The 25,058-nt window shown below is 39.9% G+C and overlaps 1 protein-coding gene across 25 annotated transcripts in view; it reads right to left on the bottom strand.

Moving 5' to 3' along the window:
- Window positions 1–14,817: 14,817 nt before the first annotated feature.
- The window catches only part of SNAP91 (synaptosome associated protein 91), a 134,597-nt gene continuing 124,356 nt past the window's right edge, over window positions 14,818–25,058 (bottom strand). For 24 of the 25 annotated variants that reach the window (XM_077811659.1, XM_077811658.1, XM_077811654.1 and 21 more), the window contains 5 exons: window positions 24,154–24,184; window positions 20,611–20,722; window positions 17,055–17,138; window positions 16,866–16,970; window positions 14,818–14,910 (listed from right to left, as the gene is read on the bottom strand). In XM_077811659.1, the coding sequence (XP_077667785.1) occupies window positions 14,818–14,910; window positions 16,866–16,970; window positions 17,055–17,138; window positions 20,611–20,722; window positions 24,154–24,184 (425 nt within the window). Of the gene's footprint in view, window positions 14,911–16,865; window positions 16,971–17,054; window positions 17,139–20,009; window positions 20,034–20,610; window positions 20,723–24,153; window positions 24,185–25,058 lie in introns of all 25 variants that reach the window. The other variant, XM_077811655.1, reaches the window with a different exon arrangement.

Below are 25,058 nucleotides of genomic sequence, written 5' to 3' on the forward strand. Positions count from 1 at the left end.
GTAGACTTTGTGATGTGAAGAATATTTCTTTTAAAAAACCTGAGATGGCAGGAGGATCTATTGCAATTACTGAAGGCAGTTGACACTAAGAAAAGCATGGTATCTCTGGCTCTGATAGGATCCTTGCACATTTTGTTCTGTTAGAATTTTCAGGCAGGAGGGCAGCAGCAGTCACAATGAACCAAGACTCCAACTGTCTTTCCAAACCTCACAAGGCTTTCAATAAAATCTTGCTATGTGCTAAGAAATTCCTGTTGGGACTATGCATTCATTTCAGGGTAATGCTGTGAGCATGTGTGTGCTGTGAAGTGCTTGGTCAGGACTCAAAATCACAGTAGAGGTTACTGTTTCCATCACAGATGTTGTAAATTGAAAACAAGAGACTTTGCAAAGAAAGGCTGTTCCTGTCTCATATGCCTCATTGTCTTCTGTTTTTGGTTGTTGCTCAGCTGAACAATAATGCTGAACATCCACAGAGACTATCCAAAGCCTTATTGTTCTCCTTCTGTTGAAGTGTTTTATAAGGTGCTGATAAGAGACTAGCCTTTACTTCCTGGTCCTAATCACCAGGCTTGGGTCACTGTTACATATGAGACAGTCATATGACAGAGGTCAGTATACGCAGTGTCCTCTGGTTACTGTCTCAGAGTAGTTTTCATTGTTGCGGTTTTCTTCTATAAAACAGCCTCAGTCTATCAATATTACTTCTTTCTTACAATTTCCCTCCCATTAGAGACCTGTTCTCTCAATCCTTAACTTTTATTTTTCCCCAGGGTCAAAAACGACAATAAATTCTACCTACTTTCACAGTCTCTTACAATCTTCTCTTAGTTCTTCAGTATTTCCCAGTTTGGTATTCTCTACTAATTTAGTTCAGTGCAACTCAGCTTCCTCTTCTGGGTCACTTATATGAATATTAAGTGAGACAGCACTTTATACTTCCCTGTTGTACCTTCCTAGACAGTTCCCTGTCCTTTATTATCTCTCTAACCACTTCTCAAATTGAGAAACTAAATCATTTTAATTTATTCCAGATTAATTGAAGATAATCCCTCAAATAAGATTGTGTGGCACTTCACCAAATTCTTTGTAAATTTGTGCACATTTGTGTCTACTCATTTAGCATTTGTATAGAGTTTACATTTGCGTGGTGCAAGCTATATTTTCATCAACTTGTGTTGATTTGATCCAGATGCTGTCAATGTTACTGATTTCCCCCTTACTTTTCTTCATATGATGTTTTCTTTTTAATCAGGAACTGATGTTAATTACCACCTTGTTAGTCTATTAGGGTAAGTCTTTCCACCTGTTAAAAGAAGTACACTTTTTCCATTCCTTGCTGATCTTTCAAAAATAAATGTAGGTGGTTTAGGTTTGTTGTAACTACTTATTAGATAATTTGGAGAAAGAGTTAGATTATCCCAGTGGATTTATAAATATTGGAAACATGAAAAATAACTCTATATACCTCTACCCCGACATGAGACCAGATATAACATGAATTCGGATATAACGCAGTAAAGCACTGCTCCCGGGGTGGGGGGGGGGGAAGCAGGGGTGCGTGCTCTGGTGGATCAAAGCAAGTTCAATATAACACGGTTTCACCTATAACGCGGTAAGATTTTTTGGCTCCCGAGGATAGCGTTATATCAGCGTAGAGGTGTACTATGAAGACAGATGGATTAACACTATATGGAATGATTTAAGAACAAGCTATTGCAATCGCTAATCTTAAATATATTAATGGCATATTCTGTAATTTGAAAATATTCTACATATATACTGTAAATGGCGGCTTCTTCTGAATCATGAGCTCTGCTTGTATACATACCTGCTCATATCTTGTGACCCAACAAACAGCAGATTTGAATTTTGCCTGTGGTTACTCAAATATGAATCACGTGCTGCTTGAAGATGTAGGTGCTTCCAACTCCTCCCCAAACACAATGGTACAAGTTAATCAATTCTCCACCCAGACTCACATTTGCCCACCCCCTACATCAGATAATTATGTACATTGCCCAACCCGTACAGTTATGTATCCCTAATCCCACACATCAATTAATTTTACACCCATCCTCACCCTACTTGCCCCTCAGCCTACCTCTGCTCCTCCTGCAGGTCTGGAGATTCCTCACACAGGTAGGAGGAATAGAGAGCAGCTGACTTTGCTCCCTCTTCCCTGCTTGTGAATAGAGCCACTTCGGGCTGCTAGGCTCTGTTCTCCCTCCTTCTCCTCCTTGCTTATGAAAATGATATTGACTTTCCCCACACAAAAAAACCCAACAACTACTCAACCAACTTTTGCTGTCTCCTGAGAGGAGGGATAGAGCTCTGTCTGCCACATGAGGCAATTCCAAGTGGCTACCTTCTTCAGGGATATGTCTGCACTACAATTAGACACCTGTGGCTAACCTGTGCCAGCTGACTGGGGCTAAGGAGCTGCTTCATTGCAGTGTAGATGTTTGGGGATCATGCTGGAGCCCAGGATCTAGGACCCTGTGAGGTCAGAGGGTCCAAGAGCTGGGGCTGCAGCCCCAGCCCGGAAGTCTACACTGCAGTGAAACAGCCCCAAAGTCCAAGCACTGGGAGCCCAAGTCAGCTGGAACAGGCCAGCCACGGGTTTTTATTTGCAATGTAGACATACCCTAGAAGGGCTGGAAAACCAGTAGTCTGTGGGGAAGACCCGTACAGTTGGCGGGTGGGTCTACAACATTTTTGTTACTTGAGTAACCATTGCGATGTCTCAAGAGGCATTGTCAGAGGAATATATTTTCAGTTTGTTCTACTAATTGGTCTCTGAAGTGTCAATGGTGAAGTTAGGGCCAGTACTCATATCAAAGAAAAAGAACAAGACTCACGTTGTGGCTCGTTACATTTGAAATCCTCAGATGAGAGGTACTAAATTTTTAACTACGTGTTTTGATACAAATAAAATTACAAGACAGCGTTTCAAAACTGTATTTGTGAGCGGGACACAAAGGTCAAAATTATAAAAAGGTGACTGACGGTAGGCTACTAAATAGAGCTAGGCAAGATTTTTTGGCTGACGCGTTTTTTGAGAGTGAAAAATGCAGATTCAGCTGCCCCAAGATGTTTCATGAATTTGTGTTTTCCCCAAATTACTTCAAAACAAAAAGGCTGAAAAAACAAAAATGTTTCATTTTGACATTTTCAAAAATAAATTCTCATTTCCAACTTGTTTAGTTTATTAAAAAACTCAAACATTCAAAAATGGTCAGAGTTGAAACAAAATATTTTGATTTTGTCAAAAGTAAATGTTTTGTTTGCCCCTAAATGAAATTTTCACACATTTGTATTTGCTGAAATTTTAATTTTTGGTTCTACCTGAAATTATTTTCCTCCAACATTTTGATACTGTGAACAAATGCAAAAATCCATTATTTGCTGAGCTCTACTCCTACGTAAGTTTAGCCTGGATCTATAAGCCTGTCTTTAAGGAAGAAGTTTTGAAAATTTTGGCCTGAATTTCCAAGAAAATTTACAATGGCAACCCTGAGGGACAGGGCTCTTTTCAATTTTAGTTTTTGGAGACCCAAATGCATGAAAGTAGCTGAGCAAATTTCTTCAGTCCATGAAAAGATTTGTCAGCCGGTTATAGCATTACATCTTCAAGCTTTGTACAAGCCACTGCAAAGTCATTTCACAGCCCATTGAAAACTGATCTAATGATAGTAGCTTTAGTTTTGTGAAAATTACTCAGCTCTTCCAGCCCCTTTTGAGATCATATAATGTAATTTATTGATTTATTTATTGAAGTTAAGTGAAGTTACCGTTTAGAGCTGGTAAGGCTGGATATAAAAAGTCTTGAATTTTCCACTTGCAGGAGTGCAAGTTTTTCCACGTTTAGATATACTGTTCTTCTGGTCAATCTGTATAGTAACCTTCTCCATCATTTTAACTCATTTCATTCCATGGTCATTTTTGGTCAATATTTTGGAGCTAATCCCTATGTTACTACTGAGACAATTAAACATCTTTAAAATGTTAAAAGATGGTCTTAGATTGTTCCTGAATTAAGCTGATGTTTTCTGAACTGATTTTGCTCATATTTAACAACGAGGGTTTTTCTTCTCCCAATTTTAGAGAACAGTACCCATAAGTATTTTGCCTGCTCTAAATAGACACTTATTGGAATGCATATTCCATACAGCAAATCAAAATTATTCTAAGCTCAAACATTAAAAACTAACAATTCAGGACCCCAAAACAACAGTTGCCTTATCAACAGATTTTCTTAAATAAGTTTTGGATTTTTTTTCTATTAAACCTTCTGGTTTCTACCCCTTTAGGGTACACTTGCCTCACATTTTCCAAACTTTATTCACCCCATGAGGGCTAGAAACACAATTTAAAAAAAAACAAACAAACAAACAAGCTGATATTCTCATGCAATCTCTTGATTCCAGAAGTTAGGGCTTTAGGAAAAACCAAATACTGTGAGAGTGGGCACAACTGGAATTTAAATGCTTAACTCTGTTTTACTCATGGCATATGCATATAACTACATTTTCCCATTCTGTGACTTTAGGTAACAAGGCTCACACACTCTCTCTAAAACTATTAGCAAAACCATAATGAAATATTTCAGAAACAATTTGTGATTACAACTTTATGACCTCAAAACAAGCCCCATGCCCTTCACAATCACATTTTCAAGCTACATATGTCTATGGTACCATGAACTCGATTTACTGGGCAAACATAGCGTGACAGAGTTTAAGGCCAGAAGGAACCATGAGATCATCTAGTCCGACCTCCTGTTTATCACAGGCCACACCACCACCCCGCACCCACACACTAAACCCAACAATGGAAATTAGACCAAAGTATTTCAGCCCAGAAGATACTAGGCTCTTGTGTCACAGGGAGAGAATGGGGGGGACCAAGGTGCACCAATGCTTGAGGCCACAGTAATGGCAGGGAAATGACTGAGATATACCCAGATAATCCTAACAAGTGACCCGCAACCACACATCGCAGAGGAAGGCAAAAAAAAACAAACAAACCAACCCACCCACCTTAAGGTCACTGCCCATCTGACCTGGGGGAAAATTCATCTCCACATATGGCAATCAGTTAGACCCAGAGCATGTGAGCAAGAACCAGCCAGCCAGCCAGCCAAGCATCTGAGAGAGAGAATGCTCAGTGCCACCTCAAAGCTCTGGCTTACCCCACACAATGTCCCATGTCAAGCCATGGCCATCTCTGATGCTTCAGAGAAAGGAGACAATCTTCCCTCCCATCCCCCAGAATACCTTGAGGCATGGAGGAAATCCCTCCTGACCCCTGAAGTATGAGTTTTTAGGAATGTAAGGAAACCTGCAAGTGACTCCCAGGGCTGCTGAACATGACCCGTGCCATCACAAGCAACTATTTCATACAATCACACTCAGATTTGTTGAGCTTCTAAAAACTAATTATGTTGTTCGCCAAATTGGTCTTGAACATGAATGACCATAACTGTACACACTATTCCAACTGATGTCTTACCAGTGCCTTGTACAATGGCATTACTACATCTCTATCTCTACTGAGAATCACTCACCTGATACATCCTAGGATCACATTGGCCTTTTTCACAACCACATCACATTGGTGACTCAGTCATCTTGTGATCGACCCATGACCCCAGTCTCTTCTTATGTTACTTCCAACCGATGAGCAACCAGCTTGTAGCAGAAAGTCCATTACTAGATAATTCTACCATTGCTATCAACAACAACGCAGAAAAAGAAGTGTTCTATAAATATTTCTTTCTGTATTTGGGAAAAACAGAAATGATATAGTCTTTTGATATGGTGATAACACTCTTTTCATTCCATTATTGTCTTCTGGGAAGCTACTAATGTTAGACACTTAAATCAGCAAATCAGAATAATGTGCAACCAACAGTTTTAAAAGAGCTGGCTTAGGAGCTCACTGGACCGTTAATGTTGATCTTCAATAAGGCCTCGAGCTCTGGGGAAGTTCCAGAAGACTGGAAGAAAGCTAATGTTCAAATTTTTAAAAAGGGTAAGTGGGATAACGCACATTACTATAGGCCTGCCGGTTTGACATCATTCCTGGATAAGATAATGAAGAGGCTGATATGGGACTTGATTAATAGAGAATTAAAAAGAGAGGAGGGTAATATAATTAATGGTTTATGAAAAATAGATCCCATCAAACTAACTTGATATCCTTTTTTGATGAGATTACAAGTTTGGCTGATAAAGTAATAGTGTTGATGTAATATACTTAAATTTCCTGTAAGGTGTTTGACTTGGTACTGCACAACATTTTGATTAAAAACTACATAAAATTAACACATTAAGTAGATTAAAATCTGGCTAACTAATAGGTCTCAAAATACAATTGTAAATGGGGAATCATCATCAAGCAGATGTATTTCCAGTGGGGTCCCCCAGGGATCTGTTTGTGGCTGTCAAGGTTCCTTCCCCACTCTGAACTCTAGGGTACCAATGTAGGGACCTGCATGAAAGACCCCCTAAGCTTATTCTTACCAGCTTAGGTTAAAAGCTTTCACCACCAAAGTGTTACACAAAGAACTGGGGAAGTGCCCACTTGGAAATTTCTCTCCCCAAAATATCCCCCCAAGCACTAAACCCCCTTTCCTGGGGAAGGCTTGATAAAAGTCCTCACCAATTTGCATAGGTGAACACAGACCCAAACCCTTGGATCTTAAGAACAATGAAAAAAGCGATGAGGTTCTTAAAAGAAGAATTTTAATTAAAGAAAAAGTAAAAGAATCACCTCTGTAAAATCAGGATGGTAAATACCTTACACGGTAATCAGATTCAAAACAGAGAATCCCTCTAGGCAAAACCTTAAGTTACAAAAAGACACAAAAACAGGAATATACATTCCATTCAGCACAACTAATTTTATCAGCCATTTAAACAAAACAGAATCTAACGCACAACTAGATTGCTTACTAACTCTTTACAGGAGTTTTGACGTGCATTCCTGCTCTGGTCCAGGCAAAGGCATCACCCAGACAGAGGACCCTTTGTTCCCCCCCCCCCGCAGCTTTGAAAGTATCTTGTCTCCTCATTGGTCATTTTGGTCAGCGAGATTATCTTAGCTTCTTAACCCTTTACAGGTGAAAGGGTTTTTCCTCTGACCAGGAGGGATTTGAAGGTGGTTAGCCTTCCCTTTATATTTATGAGAGCGGCTCTACGCTATTTAGCATTTTTATCAATAAAAAAATGAAAGAAAACAAAATCATCACTGATAACGTTTGCAGATGACAAACATTGGGGGAATGGGAGGATAGGTCACTGATACAGAGCCATCTGGATCTCTTGGTAAATTGGGCACAAGGAAACAACGTGTCTTTTAATGTAACTGTATACTTCTAGGAACAAAGAATGTAGGCCATACTTACAGGACTCTATCCTCAGATCCAGTGATTCTGAAAAATATTTGGGGGTCTTGGTGAATAATCAGCTCAACATGAGCTCCCAGTGTGTTGCTGTGTTTTCAGATGCACAAAATTCTGTGTGTTAAGTATTTTTCCATTTTTATGGGTTTACATTTTCACAGTGGCAAGAAATTATGTGGGGAGGGGGATCAGGCAATTAATGACAGTAAAACTTGAGATTAAAAAACGTAAAACTATAACCATTAAGACAAATTGTCCACATCACATATCAAAAAAATCTACAAAGTAAATATCCTTAAATCAAACTCTAAAAAGTTGTCAAGCAGCATGTCTTTCTTTCCCAACCTAAGTTTCTATTATTGATAGAAATAGGTTTTTCGTTGGTTTGTGTGTACGCAGTGAAACAGACTTTTACCAACAAAAACTGAATCCTTCCAAGCCTAACTATCCTGTATGTCACACTACCCACCTCTCCCTCCCTGACCTCCACTATCTCTAACTTCCTGCTCCTCTCAGGTTTCATTCTGTGCCCATCTCTTTCCTTTAGGGAAGGGCCTACCTACTCTCACACCCACTGACAGGGGGCAGCTCCAGTGGAGGCCGCATCTCTCCTTCCCCCACTCCTAAAGCCTGGGGGAAGCAGGGATAAAGGAGGAAGCCAGAAGGCTAGGCAGATACTTTCCCACCACAGGAGGGAGAAGGGAAGAGGAAAGAATCCAGTAGCTCAGCTCACTCCTTCACCTTCTCTCTACTGAACAATGGGTGAGCTCTGAGGAGGAGGAGCAGGCCCACACACTTTTTCAGTTAAGGGGATGCATGGGCCCTTAGCTGCTGGGATCTTTCTGCTCTCTCTTTGCCCATTGCCCTCTTGTGAAAGTGGAGTCACAGCTACAGTGTCATCCCTCTCCCCCCACAGCCCCCAAGTGCAGCCTTCTCTTGGCTACTGAGGGGGCGAGCACTGCCTGCCACATATAGCAATTCTGATTGGCTGCCCTTTTCCCCAGGGGGTGGGAGAAAGCAACCCATCAGATCTTCATTTCCTGTAGGCTAGGGAGCTTTCCCCTACAGACTGCAAAAGGGAGTGAGACCCTGGAGTCTATTGGGAAACATTAGCATTCACAGATCTGCAGATTGTACAAATACTAGCTAGACCTACACAGATTAAAGCAATGCAGGGAAGAAGATTGCTCCTATTATGAAAAGAAAAAAAAGAAGGCATGTGGGAAAGGTTTGGGAGAGTAGCACCAATTATCTCCACTCCCAACACACACCTTGATTCCCACTTGTTCCTTATGGCTATTAAAACACCTACACTTGTTTCTGGCTTATTGGATTCAGAGTGTGTGCCCACATCATGTATGTTCAAAGCAGTCTATATAACAGTTCTCAGGATTTCACTTCCAAACCTAGATGACTTCTATGTAGTACAGTTGGGGTTTTTCATGGACAGGAAGTCCCCTTTCTTGAGGCATAGTGTGAGTGTACTAGCTGTTGATAAGATTCCCTTCCCTATGAAGTGGTCAAGCTTAATTATATTAAGGTCACTGTTACTTAGTGGCACACTTTCTTCCTACATCTGTGGTCGTGTATTACGGAGGACTATATCACAAGGGAATCCCTCTTGGATTAACTCTTTCTGGAGCATAAAACAAGCAGTTTTATGAGTGGTATTGAGAAAGTGTTTGAATATCACCTCAGAACATAAAACAGTTAATATTTGGGTACTTTGAGCAATTGTTACCATCTGTGTCTAATTCAAAAGACCTTAACACATGCCTATTATACCTATTTTCTTTACAATGCAAATCATAAAGAGGTTCTTTCTACCTCTAACATGCCTTTCAAAACAGGTCATTTTAATTTATATACGCTGTGTATTATATATAATTACTACTCTCCCATGCCTCTATGAAATAACCTTTACTGCATAGTTTAGGAATCAGTAACTTTCTATACACTATATTTCAGAAATGCCAGTTGAGTCTTGCTGTTCTTCCCAATGTCAGCCATCGAGTGCAACCCTTTCTCTTTCCACAATGGTCAAGAAACAGACTTTAGTGCCCTGTTTATGATGTTACAGTACTGAATGGCACATAACTTGCAAGCAAACAAATTAACAGAAAAAGAGCTCTTCAGTACAGTGATATCCAGTTAAGTTGCTTATTTAAAAAAAACAACACAATAGACTTGAGTGCTATTTTAGGGAGAAAGAATGTAACTAAAGAATGGAGAAACTAGTTCTTAAAGAAAAAGCATACAGCAATAAACAAAGTCGAATTTATGCCATACTCTGAAATTTAATCTGTCCTGGCAAGTATTAATTGGATACTCAACAGCTGAAGTTTTGCTTTGATGGGTATGATTGGGTCATTAGTTACATATTTGACTACATAATCTCTACCTGGTGTTTAGTTATGCTTGCCTTTAAGAGTGTTCCCATTCATTGTATCCATTTTTGCCCCAGGAAACAGCGTGGCTGTAAAGAATCGATCTGTGTGTTCCTTTGGGCATTACATCATATGAATTAAAGGAAAGTTGTACAATAAAGTTTTTTTTATTTTAAAGTTTAAGTTGAGGCTACTATCTGTGCAAGCTTGGACTTTATTATTAACAGAATAGCCCATAGTTTCTAAACACTGATGCATGTGAATAACTTTATATATAGTTTATTTGCAGAGCTTGGGCCTATGTTTATCTGTTTGATAAGGGTGAAAGAAACCAGCAGCAAGGTATCTGTTAGGGAAACTTTTGAAATTTAAAATTCAAATGGAATCTTTGCTGCAAAGCATTTTGGGATGACTCAAATGATCACAAGTGCCAAATTCAGTTCTGGCTTAAGGTACAACTTCAGTTATTTTCAGTGAACTGCACCCATTTAGCCAAAGGCTGGATTTAGTCCAAAGACTTTGCATCTATTTTAAATATTAATTGTTCTAAAAGTTGTGTTAGACTACTAAATAGCTGCAGCATTGTAAGGTCAGACAATTTCAAACCATTTTTACTACCAGTTTCAGAATTAGAAACTCATCTGGAAAACAGTACTGATTGACTTAAATTTAAAGTTTATATTGTGGTTTTTAAATGTTTCAGTATTTTAATTTTTGTGAAATCCAGTCTTTTAGTTGGAAGGACATGTAAACTATAAATTGTTTGTTACAGGTCATATACATTACAGAGGTGTAAAGACTAAAGAGAACAAATTGAAAAACAGGATTACTTTGTCCAGAGTATGTCACTTTGTGCCTAGTCAGTTTAACTTTTTTCTTTGCTTGTATGAGTATTTCACAGAGCAATATGGGAAAAGAGATTTTAACCACTGGAAACAGATTGTAAAAGTCAAAGTTTAGTAGGGAACTCGGGTGTAGACAGACACACAATTTTTGGAAAATGGTGCACTTTTAAAACTGTGGAATGAATACATTGAGAACTAGTGGCTATAATCCTGGACCTTTTCTTTTATGAAATTAGACAGACAGTATTTGTGTTCATATTTACTTTGATCAAGGTGTTTATTGCATCTCAGAGGGCGTACATGCACTGGGTTCTTAAACCAAAATACAAAGAAAAGCTATTTTGAAATTAGCTTTCTATAACTTTTTCCCCATTACAGTGTATGTTATCCCCACAGTTAATTCAGATACAACCACTTTTAATGGTACCATACATTGATTAAATAGTTAATTTGAAAGACTTAGGTGAACATCTTTCCAATTCAATATGTTTTGAACAAAGAGCTGCCAAGCCACTTGTAACACTGATCAACAGTGACCTCATTTAAGAGTCAAAATCTTAAGCCAAGCCATCAGCACAAAACAGTAGGAGAACAAACTAAAAATTAAAGAACACAATATGTACAGTAAAGGGTATGGTTCTCTGGATCAGAATGAGGTCTAGTCACATAGTACAAAAAACTACTCACAGCATAGTTGGGGAATGAAAATACACTACTAAGGTATACACACAGGTAAGCACTAAAACAGATGTACATAAAAGTTAAATAAAAATGCAATAATGTTATAACTACAGACACACCAAAGAGTGCTTTCATATTTGACATTCTTTAATGTCAGCACAATTATGGCTGCTTTTTTCAGCTACATGGAGAGAAACTGACCCTTTACTTATTTTCAGTGCATTTAGCAAGAACTGATAAATAGGGAATTTAAATGAACTCAAAACCAGTTAAAATATATTTTAAATAAAAAAAGTGATAAATACAGTATTCTTTCAGATATGATTTTTCATTGTTGGTAAAGTAATCTGAAAGAAGTATTTGTTATGGAAATTTACCTTTATATTACTTTAAATTATAATATAACATATACAATGCCACAAAAATAAAACATTTCTCACAACTGAAATTCCTGTGACTGGGAAAAATGTATTCCACACAAAGATTTTGTCTAGTTAAGTGTTTCTTACTATTGGTATTATCACACTATGTTTTGTAACAGATAAAGAAGAAACTGAACATTTAGGGAAATTTCAGGTGTTTGTCAAAAGTTATATACATTGAAACCTTCAAAAACACAGACACATCGCTCCAAATGGCTCACCACACAACAGCTGCATAATCTGCCCCCACTGAATGGGTTCAGAAAAGCACTAGAAGGCATCAGAAACATACATCCATTGTTTAAACTGTAGAACACAAATAACCCAAGTACACAAATTGAGAGAGAGTAGGGATAACAGCTAAGGTAGTACACATTCCTAATGTTCACTTTCACAGCTGTGCTACACGTTTCGGAAGGAAGAGAAAGTCTGAATAAGCACTGGGTTTGGTACTGGTGGCTCACTTTAAAACTCTGAGCATCAATCTGTGATTTGTAGACGCCAAACTCACATTTTTACTATCCAGTCAGAAAAACTGCAGCTGTGAAGACAAAAACATAGTTAGAAGGAGTAAGTTTCAGAGTAGGAATAAAAGGAATAGTGACACAAGTCTTCGACTCAAATTTGATTCAAATGGCTTGCAGAGCAGCTTTAAGGCCAAACTTGGTATACAAAGGAATCAATAGTCCCCCTTATCATACCTAAAACAGCTATGAAAGTACTCTCTGGAGGAGTGGCTTTCATACAAAAACATTTAAGAATTCAGCTATTTTCTAACTTTGACTCTGATGGAGGTGTCTCCCCAACAAGTTGGGGCCTCAATATTGCAACTGGACCATCGTGCTTATGTAGAGCTCTTTGGAGACACTGGGTCCTAATTACAATGCTCACCAATCTATCAATCTATGCTCACCAATAGCTCTAATTTGGTCACTATCTATAGCAGAGATTCTCAAAATTCATTGGACTGCGACCCCCTGCTGATGACAAAAATTACTGCATGGCCTCAGGAGGAGGGACCGAGACCTGCCCCTACATGAGCTCGCCGCCCCACGCAGGGGACCCAAAGCCAAAATCTGAGGTTGTGGGGCCAAAGCTGAAGCCCAAGGGCTTCAGCCCCAGGTGGGGGGCCTGCAACCTGAGCCCCGCCACCCAGCGTTTAAGTCCTTGGGCTTCAGCTCCAACCCCGAGCAGTGGAGCTCAGGCTTTGGCACCAGGCCCCAGCAAGTCTTGGCAACCACATTAAAATGGGGTTATGACCCACTTTGGGGTCCCAACCCATAGTTTGAGATCCGCTGATCTATAGCCAGCAATGGATGTAGGTGCACCAGTGTTGACCTCAACTGTAGACAAGGGCATGTTGGAGAGAGTTTGCACTGGCTGAGCCCATCAGTGAAAAACCCAGTTTGACTTTGTCTACAGTTATATGCAGAGCCGTCCCTAGACATTGTGGTGCCCTACGCAGCCCCGTCCCCCATGGGGGGGGGGGAGAAGTGGACCCAGGCCTCCACGGGGGGCAGGTGGCAGAGGGCTGCGCCCAAGGTCTGTGGGGGGCAGGAGTAGGCTTGGAGGGGCAGGAGGGAACCACACCCCCCCCAGCACAAGCTGGCAGAGTGGGCTGGGGCCAGGTCACTCCACTTCCTATCATCCAGTGATTGCAGAGTGGGCCTGACCCGCTCTGCTCCACTCCCCTGGTTCCCAGCCTTGGGGGGAACCACACCCCAGCAGCACAGAGTGGGCTGGGGCCAGGTTGCTCCACTTCCCGCCACCTGGTGAGTGCAGGGTGTGCCTGACCCCTGCTGCAGTCCCCCGGGACATAGCTCAGGGGAAGGAATGGAATGGGGGTGGGGCTGGGGCGGAGCAGGGGTAGCTTTCCTGTCCAGTTCAGCCGGCCGGGGGATCGGGCTGGCCGCTGGAGCAGCATGCAGCTGTGATGTTTTTATACGGGTAAGGATGGCCCTGGTTATGTGTCACCAAAGGTGCAGCTTCTTCAGTCGTTGAATCAGGAAAATTCTCAAATTCTTCCTGATGTCAAATTTTCACACGCTGTGGATTGTACCGAGTTCAACAAAAAACTATCACCAGAGATGATGTAAAGCTGCTACTTTCTCGTTTAATTCTAATAAATGGCAGAAAAGACTATTCAACACAATTTCTCATAGCCTATCTTCTCTACTTCGGTGATCTTCAAATTTTATTGGTTGGCTCCCTCAAACCGTTTTGTGATGTTCTGGTATCAACCCTCATATTCCTTCCCAGAAAGGTTTATTATGGTTACTATCTTTTCACTCCCCCGCCCTTTTTAATTAATTAATTATTTTTAGTTACTATTATTCTTTTTTGGTTGCTCCTCTTTGCCTCTTATTCTCTCTCAGCTCCCTACTCCCCTAATTTCCCCTTCTCTCTTTCAGTGTATCCTCACAGGTGTTTGTTCCCTCCCTAATCCATGCTTCCCCTAGGCTGTTCTACGTAGCACTGCTCAATGCCTTATGCCATGATGTGCAGAAGAGCCACGCCCTGTAGCACCCCACAGGGAGACATGGAGAGACCATGGGGCTGGAAGCAATGAGGGATGCAGGCAATACCCCCTTCCAACCCTATCAGAGATTTGGCATCCTTTGAGGACATGCACATGTTTGGGAGTCTGAATTGCACTCATTCGTAACAGTGATACCAAATCAGTTTTATGGCCACAAATCAATTTCTCACACCAGATTAGGATTACAGTGTAGGACTAGTCACAAGAAGAATTAATGTGAAGAGGAGAGTTATTATTAATAAAAAAAAACCTACTACAACCGCAGCATAAAGAAACAAGATTGTCAAACAGAATGGCATGGAGAAGTAGTTATGATTTAAACTTATCTTACAACCTGAAAACACTTTTAAAAGGGCTTTAACTTGTACCTCCCGGTTCTCATTCACAGTTGTATTTTTCTACAAATAGTTGCAGGTTCTTACTCAAATTTAAAGGGAGTTGTATGCTTGTAGTAATGTTTTATACTAGTTAACTGCTGCAAACTAAATACATAATCCAGGTAAATTCAAAGTCAGCCACAGAATACCTTAATTGTTTACAAGAAATCCTTGATGTTAAGATCTGCTAATGGGTCCTTTGTTGGAGGTTTCTTGGGACTCTGAGTGGCAGGTGTAGGGCTTGGAGAGAGCTAACAAAACAGACACCAGCCAAGGAAAGCAGAAAAAGAAAGGAAACAGAGATACACAAGCATTAGGTAGATTTATTCTACACAACAAGCACATTACAAACATGCAAAAAGTTAGAGATCTTGATTTATGGGCTTAACAGTGTCTTTTCTCGGTCATCTCTTGTTTGACTCCTGTGTTTAAATTTCAAATACAATTACTACAAAGTTGACAGTAATTGGGGGAGGGATAGCTCAGTGGTTTGAGCATTGGCCTGCTAAACCCAGGGTTGTGAGTTCAATCCTTGAGGGGGCCATTTAGGGATCTGGGGCAAAAATTGGGGATTGGTCCTACCTTGAGAAGGGGGATGGACTAGATGACCTCCTGTAGTCCCTTCCAACCCTGGTATTCTATGATTCTATGACAGTGCTTAGCGGACATTTTAATTCAAGACAAAACAAGGTGTCCTGGTTCTCTAAGTAACTTTCTAGTCATATTTGGCAGCAGTGAATATTCTGTTCAGTGTAGCCATTCAATGATAAGGGAGTTTAGAGAGCATCTCAATACCTAATACGCTTGCCCAAGCAGATTAGAATTTCTCTAACTGGATAGTTAGAGAATTGTTTTGAGCACTAACCTGGTAAGAAGGCAGTTTAATTGATATTTTATAGTAACCGTTTAACATCAATGTATGGAACACACAATATATTTTTGCAGAATAACTTAGCTAGTGTTCATTGGCATAAAGCAATCTTTATGCAAAGGAAAAGCCAAACATACAGTAGGCCAAGCTATAGCATACACAATATTAAACAAAAAAGAACTAATCAAAAGAACATGATTAAAGTTGCAAAAAGACAAGTACTCAAAAGTTAGGAAATAGGAGAATGAAGGTTCCACAAACAACCTTAATTTTGGCTCCCTTAGGCTGAATCATAATGCATATGCACAATTACGTGATCCCATACTATGTTTTCCACAGGACCTCTACCTCATTCAATGCACTGGATGGACAACACTCATTTAACAGGCTGCTATTCAATACTTTGTTTTCTCCTTACTTCTCAATGTGTGGCCCATGCCTTGTTTATGGCACACTATTTCAAACCCCATTCTGAAGACAGAATTATTAATTTCCTCATAGGTTTATATCTATAGTGCTCATCAGTGTAGTATGCAAGTACTTCCACCATTCGTGTATTTATCTTCAATACTATTATTCCTGCAGTCCCCTATCTCATTCACTACACATCCCCCAGCTTCAGCAACAAGTGAAACAAGTGTCCTACAGACAATAGTATTCCCTCCCTACACAGCCCTTATTCATCCCCAGAGAAGGTCCATCCTGTGCCCTGAATGAGGTAGGGTCATGTGGAATTTTTCAGCAATTTTTCAAATGTTCATAACTTGGCCAAATTTGGGCACATTTTCACAGGGACATCAAAAGACACATCCCTTACAAAGGCCATCCCCCTTGCCAAATTTCTCAAGTCTCTGTTCCAAAGTGGGGGTAGGGGGGGAAGAGGGTGCCAGGACTTATCAAGGAAATGATTGCCAGAATTTAACATTAGTGAAAAACATTTTTCCTCTAGTCTTCTTCTTGGCAATGACTCAACTGTTTTGGCAGAAGCTTACCAATCACTATCCCTACACTGAAGAAAGTTCAACACCCAACTTTTCTGTTTGCGCAGAGAAAAGAGTATCACGCATATAAAGGGAAGTGTTCATGTGATTTATTCTCATAAGGCTACATGCACTTCAGTGGAGTTAAACACCAGCACAATAAAGTTCTCCTTTATCCATATACTCAGGACTGTATACAGATAGCATTTAAAACCAAGTTTTCAGCCAGGGTTTAATAGGAGGAAAAGCTTACACAACAAACGGCTGGAAGGGGGCATGGAATGCAATGCCAACAACACCCTATTTCTACTTTAAAACTTATTTAAATTATTTTACATATAAAGAACAAACTTACTTGTGCACCTGGTCCAGATGCAACTCCGAATGGTGGCCTCATCATAGGTTGTCCATACATAACTGGCTGCTGAGACATCATGGGTACACTTGGTCCAGCAGAAGGCTGCAAAATTAAGAAGTTAAAAATATATAAGGTTGCTAAAATTGATTAGGAAGAGTTATTTAATGAAGAAAAATAATCACTCACCATTCCAAATCCTGCTCCTGGCTGTGCAACTGGGGGGACACCTGAAGCAGGAGGAATAGCACTTGCTGGAGGCACAGTTCCAGTCTAAAAGCCAAAAAAACAACAACAGATGATAATTTCTATAAATCCAACTGCAATTACATGGAATAAAAGTGGGGAAAAATCTTATTGTATTTCAAGATCAAAAATGTCAGAACTGTTGTACAAAATGTTAAGTAACAGATGTTACCCAAATTGCACAGCAGCCCACCTCTATGGCAATTCAGCCATTTTAATTCTCAAAACACTGAGAACTGGTCATTAGAAACTTCAAAATTTGGTTTCTAGAGAAGTATCTAGAAGGTATATTTATGTCAATGACATTAAACTTTAGATAGTCACTTCTTACTAGGATTTGCACAGTATGTTCTGCTTTACAGATAGAATTCTTAATTCTGAAAACAGCTTCAATCTATTATCCATGTCTTAATCTAATACAACTAGAAAATGACTGCAAGGGAAATCTTCTGTACAGAACTGCAAGAATACTTCCCATTTCTCTTCTTCCCACCAGGTAACACTCTTCAAATCTGTTATAAAGAGGACAGTGATCAATTGTCCTCAATATCCATTGAAGGTTGGACAAGAAGTAACGGGCTTAAATCTGCAGCGAGGGAGATTTAGGTTATATATTAGGAAAGGCTTTCAAACTATAAGGATAGATAAATAATTGAACAGGCTTTCAAGGGAGGTTGTAGAATCCCTATCATTGGGCATTTAAGAACAAGTTAGGCAAACACTTGAGGGATGGTTTAACTATTCGTGGCCATGCCTCAGTGCGGAGGATGAACTAGATAACCTCTCAAGGTACCTTCTAGCCCTACATTTCTATGATGCTACATTAGTACCCTTGACTGGTTGTTGCTCCAAACAAAATGAATTATGAAGACTGTTTAGAACATGTTACCACATAATAAATCTGGGGTTGTTTATCTTGATCCAAGATAAGCAATACAGAAACCTATAGATCCTGGTCAATTAATTACTGTGATGGATTACTGTACGTCTGTATATCAGTCTGCAAACTCCATTTTCTTTTGTGTACACCATTTTGATTATAAATGTGCTGCACCTTCACTTTTGCCTGTTAGCCTCTATATTTGACTGGAATACCCAAGAGACATTAGCACAGAATCTGTGCGCCCATTGGTGGAGTGCTAACCATGGAGAGCTTTCAAGAGTCACTATTAACCTGGATGGTCTTCCATTCAAATGGAAACATTCTAGAGCAATGAGCTGGCTGCAGGTCAAGGGAGCTAGAATCCCTAGTTTGGGGACCAAACAACAAATCACCTGACAAGGGACCTGAAGTTGCTTGGGGGAAGAAGGCGGTTGCCTGATATAGAGGGCTGAAACTTTATAAGAACAAGTACTGCTCTTAGCAGGGGCTCTCTCACCAACCAGGACATAAAAGGCATGGCTGGGCAGGAAGAAAGGAGGGTCCTGCAATTCTGAAAGGACTGACGAAATCCCGAAGGGCTCCCACAGTGGTGAGGACAGGGGAGGGACGTAGGGAGGGATTTGTATGCAGCTATTTTCCACAGATCTTTACCCATTGTGCTTTGTCTATGAGTAAAATGTAACTTGTTTAGACATTCCTTTGTAAGGTCTGAGTGTTAACAGCAGTTAGAGCAAGTAACACTTACTTTAATGGTCACAGAATCCCTAAAGGGTGAAACAGTGACCTAGAGCATCCATGGTTTCAACTGAACTCTGTGGAGCATCAAGAATTACTGGGGATGCTTGGGAGAGCTAGCATTAGCTTCAGGGCTGAGGCAGTTGGACTGTTGCATATCTTCTCAGGAAGGGTATGTGTGTGTGTGCGCGCACTAACAGGCTTCCAAGGAGACTGGAAGAAACTCTTTAAAAGCCACCACTGCCTTTAAAGTATCCTCCTACAGTGGTCCAGAGCAGAAGTTTGGCAAATATTTTTACTAAGCCAGGCTTTTGAATGATCAATACAAATACAGGTAGTCTGGCTGAAGATTAGGACCTTTAGATAAGCGTCTATGACTAATTTGTGTCTTTTACTGTTTTTGTGCAGTGCCATAGGTACCCTCCATTATAGACACTAGACAATATATAGTAATAGTTTAACTGCTTGACTCTTTAAAGAAAGTTCAACAGTCCTAGAACTATTAAACTTCATATAAAAATTAAAACAATAGCAGCAAGAAGAATCATGTAGCTAACATTTCCATGTGAATTTAGTACTCTCAAAAAGTGTCAGACTGGGCACAGCCAAAGGACAGACAGCATAAGCAGCAGTTCAAGCTTCAATATTGCTCTGTCAGTGTATCTCAATACTGACCTGAAGGGACTTTAAGGGTTTCAATCTCCATAGTCATTTCTATGTCACTGGTATCCTTGTTGGCAGAATTTTAATTTTTTTTACTGGCTTTAGACATCAGCGAACTGCGAACTCTACCAAAGCCACCCAACCCATTTCCTAGAGACCAGTGAATTCCTATCAGATGGTAACTACTTTCAGTTACAACCAGCCTAGTCTGGGTTTGAATGAGTGACTAGAAGGGAAGTTCCACATCTCAAATCTCCAGATGCCTCCAGGTCCTCAGTATTTCAATATCTGCTGGGAACAAGGATATATCCTGAAATAACTGCTTTTAGCTTGACTTCCATGAAAGAGCTTATTACTAAGTTGTTTCTCATGAACATACTACAAAGGCTAGTGGATTAAGTAACTGGTCACAATGACATGCTCTCAGGCATGTAAGAGCAGCCACATTAATATATTAGTGACAATTTCCATCTAACTTTAAGCCAGCTGTAAAACCTGTAGTGCAGGCAAAGAGCAGTTAGTATTTTCAAGTTTAGTTAAAAAAAACAAAAAAACAAAAAAAAACCCAACATCTTTGTAAGTAGAATTAGTAGAACTTTACAATTAAATTCACTTACATAATAGAAAATTGCCCAACCTTTCTGGTAAGAAAAAAAGCTGAAATAGTAACTAATTCATTCATCAAAATTCCACACCCACATTAAATGGAAGCTGAAACAATGATTGCAAAAAATGTCCCCCCATCCCGCCCCATGGAACATTTTGCTCATAAATTACTAAAAGAAAATATCACACCCTATTGTCTCGGAAGTAACTGACCACTCTTTCTGGCACATATACAAAGATCCTGAGCAGGTGTAGGCCAATGTAGTTCGATTGACATCAATTCCACAATGCTGATTTACATTAGCAAAGGATCTGGCCCACAGACATTGGTCGTCTCAAATCAATGTTTTTCGTCTTAGTGACATTGTCAGAGATACTACAGTATTTCCCCACAGTTACAGACAGACAATAAAAGTATCTCCGATATCACAACATGTTTAACAGGTGGCTAATGTTGATTAATAGTCACAATTGTACACACACAGTCCCCTAGAAAAAACACAGGGAAGAACACCAGTTTATGTACACAGTAGTAATAATTTGTTCCTATTTCATCACCACTTGAGTGCCTGCTGGACATGAAGTGCTAGGACTAATTACTGAACTACATACCAAGGGACCAGTTGGAGGAACACCAGTTGACCATGTTGCAGGTGCTACTTTTGGTTGCCAGTTAGCTCCTCCCGTTAACTTCTTTTCTCCAGCACTCCACTGAAGGTCTCCCCTAATAGGGATTCAAATGCAGAAGCAGAGATATAAATCAGAATAAAGCTGTACATTGAATGTTAAAACTCAGCACTCTGAATGTATGTACATTAATTTATATAAACACTAAATAAAGCTAGCACGCGCATTAGTTTTTGTTATAGGCATCTGAGAAATCCTGAACACATTTAGTGTGCGTAGGTTGTGAATAAATTATCTCTAATCTCAGTGGTGGTCATTAGCTATGGTAACTCAATTGCCAAGTTTACGATAGTCTATATCAAAAAATGAAAACAGAATTAATGGTGAAAGCCTTTACATCTCATTACCAATGAGTAATTAGCAATATGTGAGGAGGCAAAAGATTGTTTAGTGCTATATTCACATTCACTTGTATGGTATTATAATCTACAGGGAAGGATACAATTTATATCAAGGCAAAAAGTGAGGGATTGGCACTGCATATTCTACTGTTGATAAAGGCATTTCACAGTTAAGAATCTTGTTCAGAAAGCTGCAGCAGAAGAAAAGGAGGGCTTTTCCCTTCAGAACACTCAAGTTGTAGGATTCAAGATCTATAAAAAACATTCATAGAAAAAAGAGGAATATTTTCACCCCTTCTAGAAGCAGAACAACTATTACTAAGGGGTAGCCCAACATTTGATGTTTTAACAAAAGACTGCAGGAAAAAAAACAGGATTTGAGGCACATGACAAACCAGTACATCTCCAAACCTGGACAGTGTTGGAATTCCCCACCTTCTGACCGCAAACCAGTTAAAAAGGTAAAACTCAAAGTGAAAATTTTAAGAGAGCCTGGGCGCCCCATCATCTCAGGCATTGGCACCCTGACAGCAGGATTGTCTGGCTATGTAGACTCCCTCCTCAGGCTTTATGCTACCAGCACTCCCAGCTACCTTTGAGACACCACTGACTTCCTGAGGAAACTACAATCCATCGGTGATCTTCCTGATAACACCATCCTGGCCACTATGGATGTAGAAGCCCTCTACACCAACATTCCACACAAAGATGGACTACAAGCCGTCAAGAACACTATCCCCGATAATGTCATGGCTAACCTGGTGGCTGAACTTAGTTATGGGTAAGGACAAAGTCCCAATTTTACATTTGGGGATAGTGTATACCTTCAGATCAGCGGCACTGCTATGGGTACCCGCATGGCCCCACAGTATGCCAACCTTTTTATGGCTGACTTAGAACAACGCTTCCTCAGCTCTCGTCCCCTAACGCCCCTACTCTACTTGCGCTATATTGATGACCTCTTCATCATCTGGACCTATGGAAAAGAAGCCCTTGAGGAATTCCACCATGATTTCAACAATTTCCATCCCACCATCAACCTCAGCCTGGACCAGTCCACACAAGAGATCCACCTCCTGGACACTACAGTGCTAATAAATGATGGTCACATAAACACCACCCTATACCGGAAACCTACTGACCACTATTCCTACCTACATGCCTCCAGCTTTCACCCTGACCACACCACACGATCCATCGTCTACAGCCAAGCTCTGCGATACAACTGCATTTGCTCCAACCCTCAGACAGAGGCAAACACCTACAAGATCTCTATCAAGCATTCTTACAACTGCAATACCCACCTGCGGAAGTGAAGAAACAGATTGATAGAGCCAGAAGAGTTCCCAGAAGTCACCTACTACAGGACAGACCTAACAAAGAAAATAACAGAACGCCACTAGCTGTCACCTTCAGCCCCCAACTAAAATCCCTCCAACGCATTATAAAGGATCTACAACCTATCCTGAAGGACGACCCAACACTCTCACAAATCTTGGGAGACAGGCCAGTCCTTGCCTACAGACAGCCCCCCAACCTGAAGCAAATACTCACTAGCAACCACATACCACACAACAGAACCACTAACCCAGGAACCTATCCTTGCAACAAAGCCCGTTGCCAACTGTGCCCACATACCTATTCAGGGGACACCATCACAGGGCCTAACAACATCAGCCACACTATCAGAGGCTCGTTCACCTGCACATCTACCAATGTGATATATGCCATCATGTGCTAGCAATGCCCCTCTGCCATGTACATTGGTCAAACTGGACAGTCTCTACGTAAAAGAATAAATGGACACAAATCAGATGTCAAGAATTATAACATTCATAAATCAGTCGGAGAACACTTCAATCTCTCTGGTCACTCGATTTCTGATCTCAAAGTGACTATCCTTCAACAAAAAAACTTCAAAAACAGACTCCAACGAGAGACTGCTGAATTGGAATTAATTTGCAAATTGGATACAATTAACTTAGGCTTGAATAGAGACTGGGAATGGTTGTTTCATTATAAAAAGTAACCTATTTCCCCTTGTTTATTCCTTCCCCCCCCTACTGTTCCTCAGACGTTCTTGTTAAACCCTGGATTTGTGCTGGAAATGGCCCACCTTGATTATCATATACATTGTAAGGAGAGTGATCACTTTAGATAAGCTATTACCAGCAGGAGAGTGGGGTGGGGGGAGAGAAAACCTTTTGTAGTGGTAAACACCCATTTTTTCATGGTCTGTGTGTATAAAACCATCTTCTGTATTTTCCACAGTATGCATCCGATGAAGTGAGCTGTAGCTCACGAAAGCTTATGCTCAAATAAATTGGTTAGTCTCTAAGGTGCCACAAGTACTCCTTTTCTTTTTGTGAATACAGACTAACACAGCTGTTACTCTGAAACTTGCTCTACAGATGTAAGGCTTGTTCGATTGGACAAGTGGGAAAGAATCCATTGGAAACTTTGGGTGAAATCTGATCCCACTAAAGTCAAGTTGAATTTTGATTCAATGAAGGCCAGGATTGCACCTTTTGTCAGTAAATTGGGACTGATTTTGTTTTAGAGTGTAACTCAGAAAGTGGGAAAACTAAGATAGGAACAAAACAAAACAAACAAGACATGGTGGAAAAGAGTCAATGAATGATAATTAAAGTAATTTTACATTCTCCTTTTCTCAAAAGAAAGAATACCATGGATTTCCCCCCTCTTAGCTCAGTCTAAGTAGAGGTTGTGAACCAGCTCAGTAGTCAGTGGAGTCAAACAATCACAGAAAGTGTATCTAAATATAAAGCTCAGCAAAAAGATAAAAGGGACTGTGTGAACTTGAACACTACATCGGTTTTTAAACTATGTATTTCTTGTTGTTTCAGGACATAAACTTGTCTCTAGTTACCCTGCCAATGCTGTGGTTTAACAAACCCCCATTTCTTTAAAAGTATATCTCCCTATTAGTGTGGAAACCGATAGACTCTACTAGAAAGATAGTGGAATGGACTACGTTCAAAGTGCTATCAAATACACCAGACAAAATGGGGGAAAAGTTCTCTAATCTTTTAGTTTTATTAATCTTATGTGTTACAAGGACCAGCATTTTTAAACAAAAAAAACCCACCCAAAATTCAGAACTTACTTTTTTGATGTGGTGCCAGAAATTCCAAGATCTGAAAAACAAATGAAATTAGGATAAAAAAAAGTTACTTGTTTATAAAATTAGGTGAAGGATTCTGTCAAATGTTTTTAATATAAAAACATCTGTGCACCTGCACAAAACTGATCCAACAGCACAGTTCTAGGAATAGTACTCATTTTTTCTAAAAGCCCTCTAAATAATGAAAGCTAAAAATTGAAGCACATCAGTTTCATTAATGATTTCCTTATGACAAACTTGTTCTTCCAAGAACTTAACATTTCTTTAACATACAAAAGAAATAAGAAGCCTGAAGAGCCAGTGTCATCGTTTCCTTAACTGTGTATTTATGTACATGTACAAAATAAAATGTAAATATGGTAGTTTGGATCCAAGTGGCAAGTCTAGTTTATCTTTTATGTCATACTTGTGAGAAGTCCCAGTCACCTGGGTGTAGGTGTGAAAACAAGTTGGTCTTTAACAGTGTCCTTTCAAATTTAAAAAAATAGTGCATTGCACTGCTAGACTAGGACTTATGTGCACATCAGTTGGCTCTCTAAGTTTGTAAGCAACAGAGTTAAGTGGACTTAAATTTAAAAGGTTTTGGAATCCCAGTGATTGAGAATTTTTTTAAAATAATATTTTCCTCCTCCATCACCAGTAGAGATCCTACAAAAATTCTGCTGTGTTTCCCCTGTGTATCCCCCACTGCCCACAGATACACAGGAGTAACTGAGGATGGAATTTGATTTACATGATAATTTACAAGTGATCATGCATAGAAGAAAAGAAGCCAGCTTTGCTCTTGCTGATCAGAAAATTGTTTTTAGGGCTGACAGAAAAAAAATCTGTTTGTAAATCAAGTACATATTAGATGATTTCATTGAGAAACATGGAACAGTGCAATT

The sequence above is a fragment of the Eretmochelys imbricata genome, chromosome 3 (assembly GCF_965152235.1).
Source record: "Eretmochelys imbricata isolate rEreImb1 chromosome 3, rEreImb1.hap1, whole genome shotgun sequence".
Classification (NCBI taxonomy): Eukaryota; Metazoa; Chordata; order Testudines; family Cheloniidae; genus Eretmochelys; species Eretmochelys imbricata.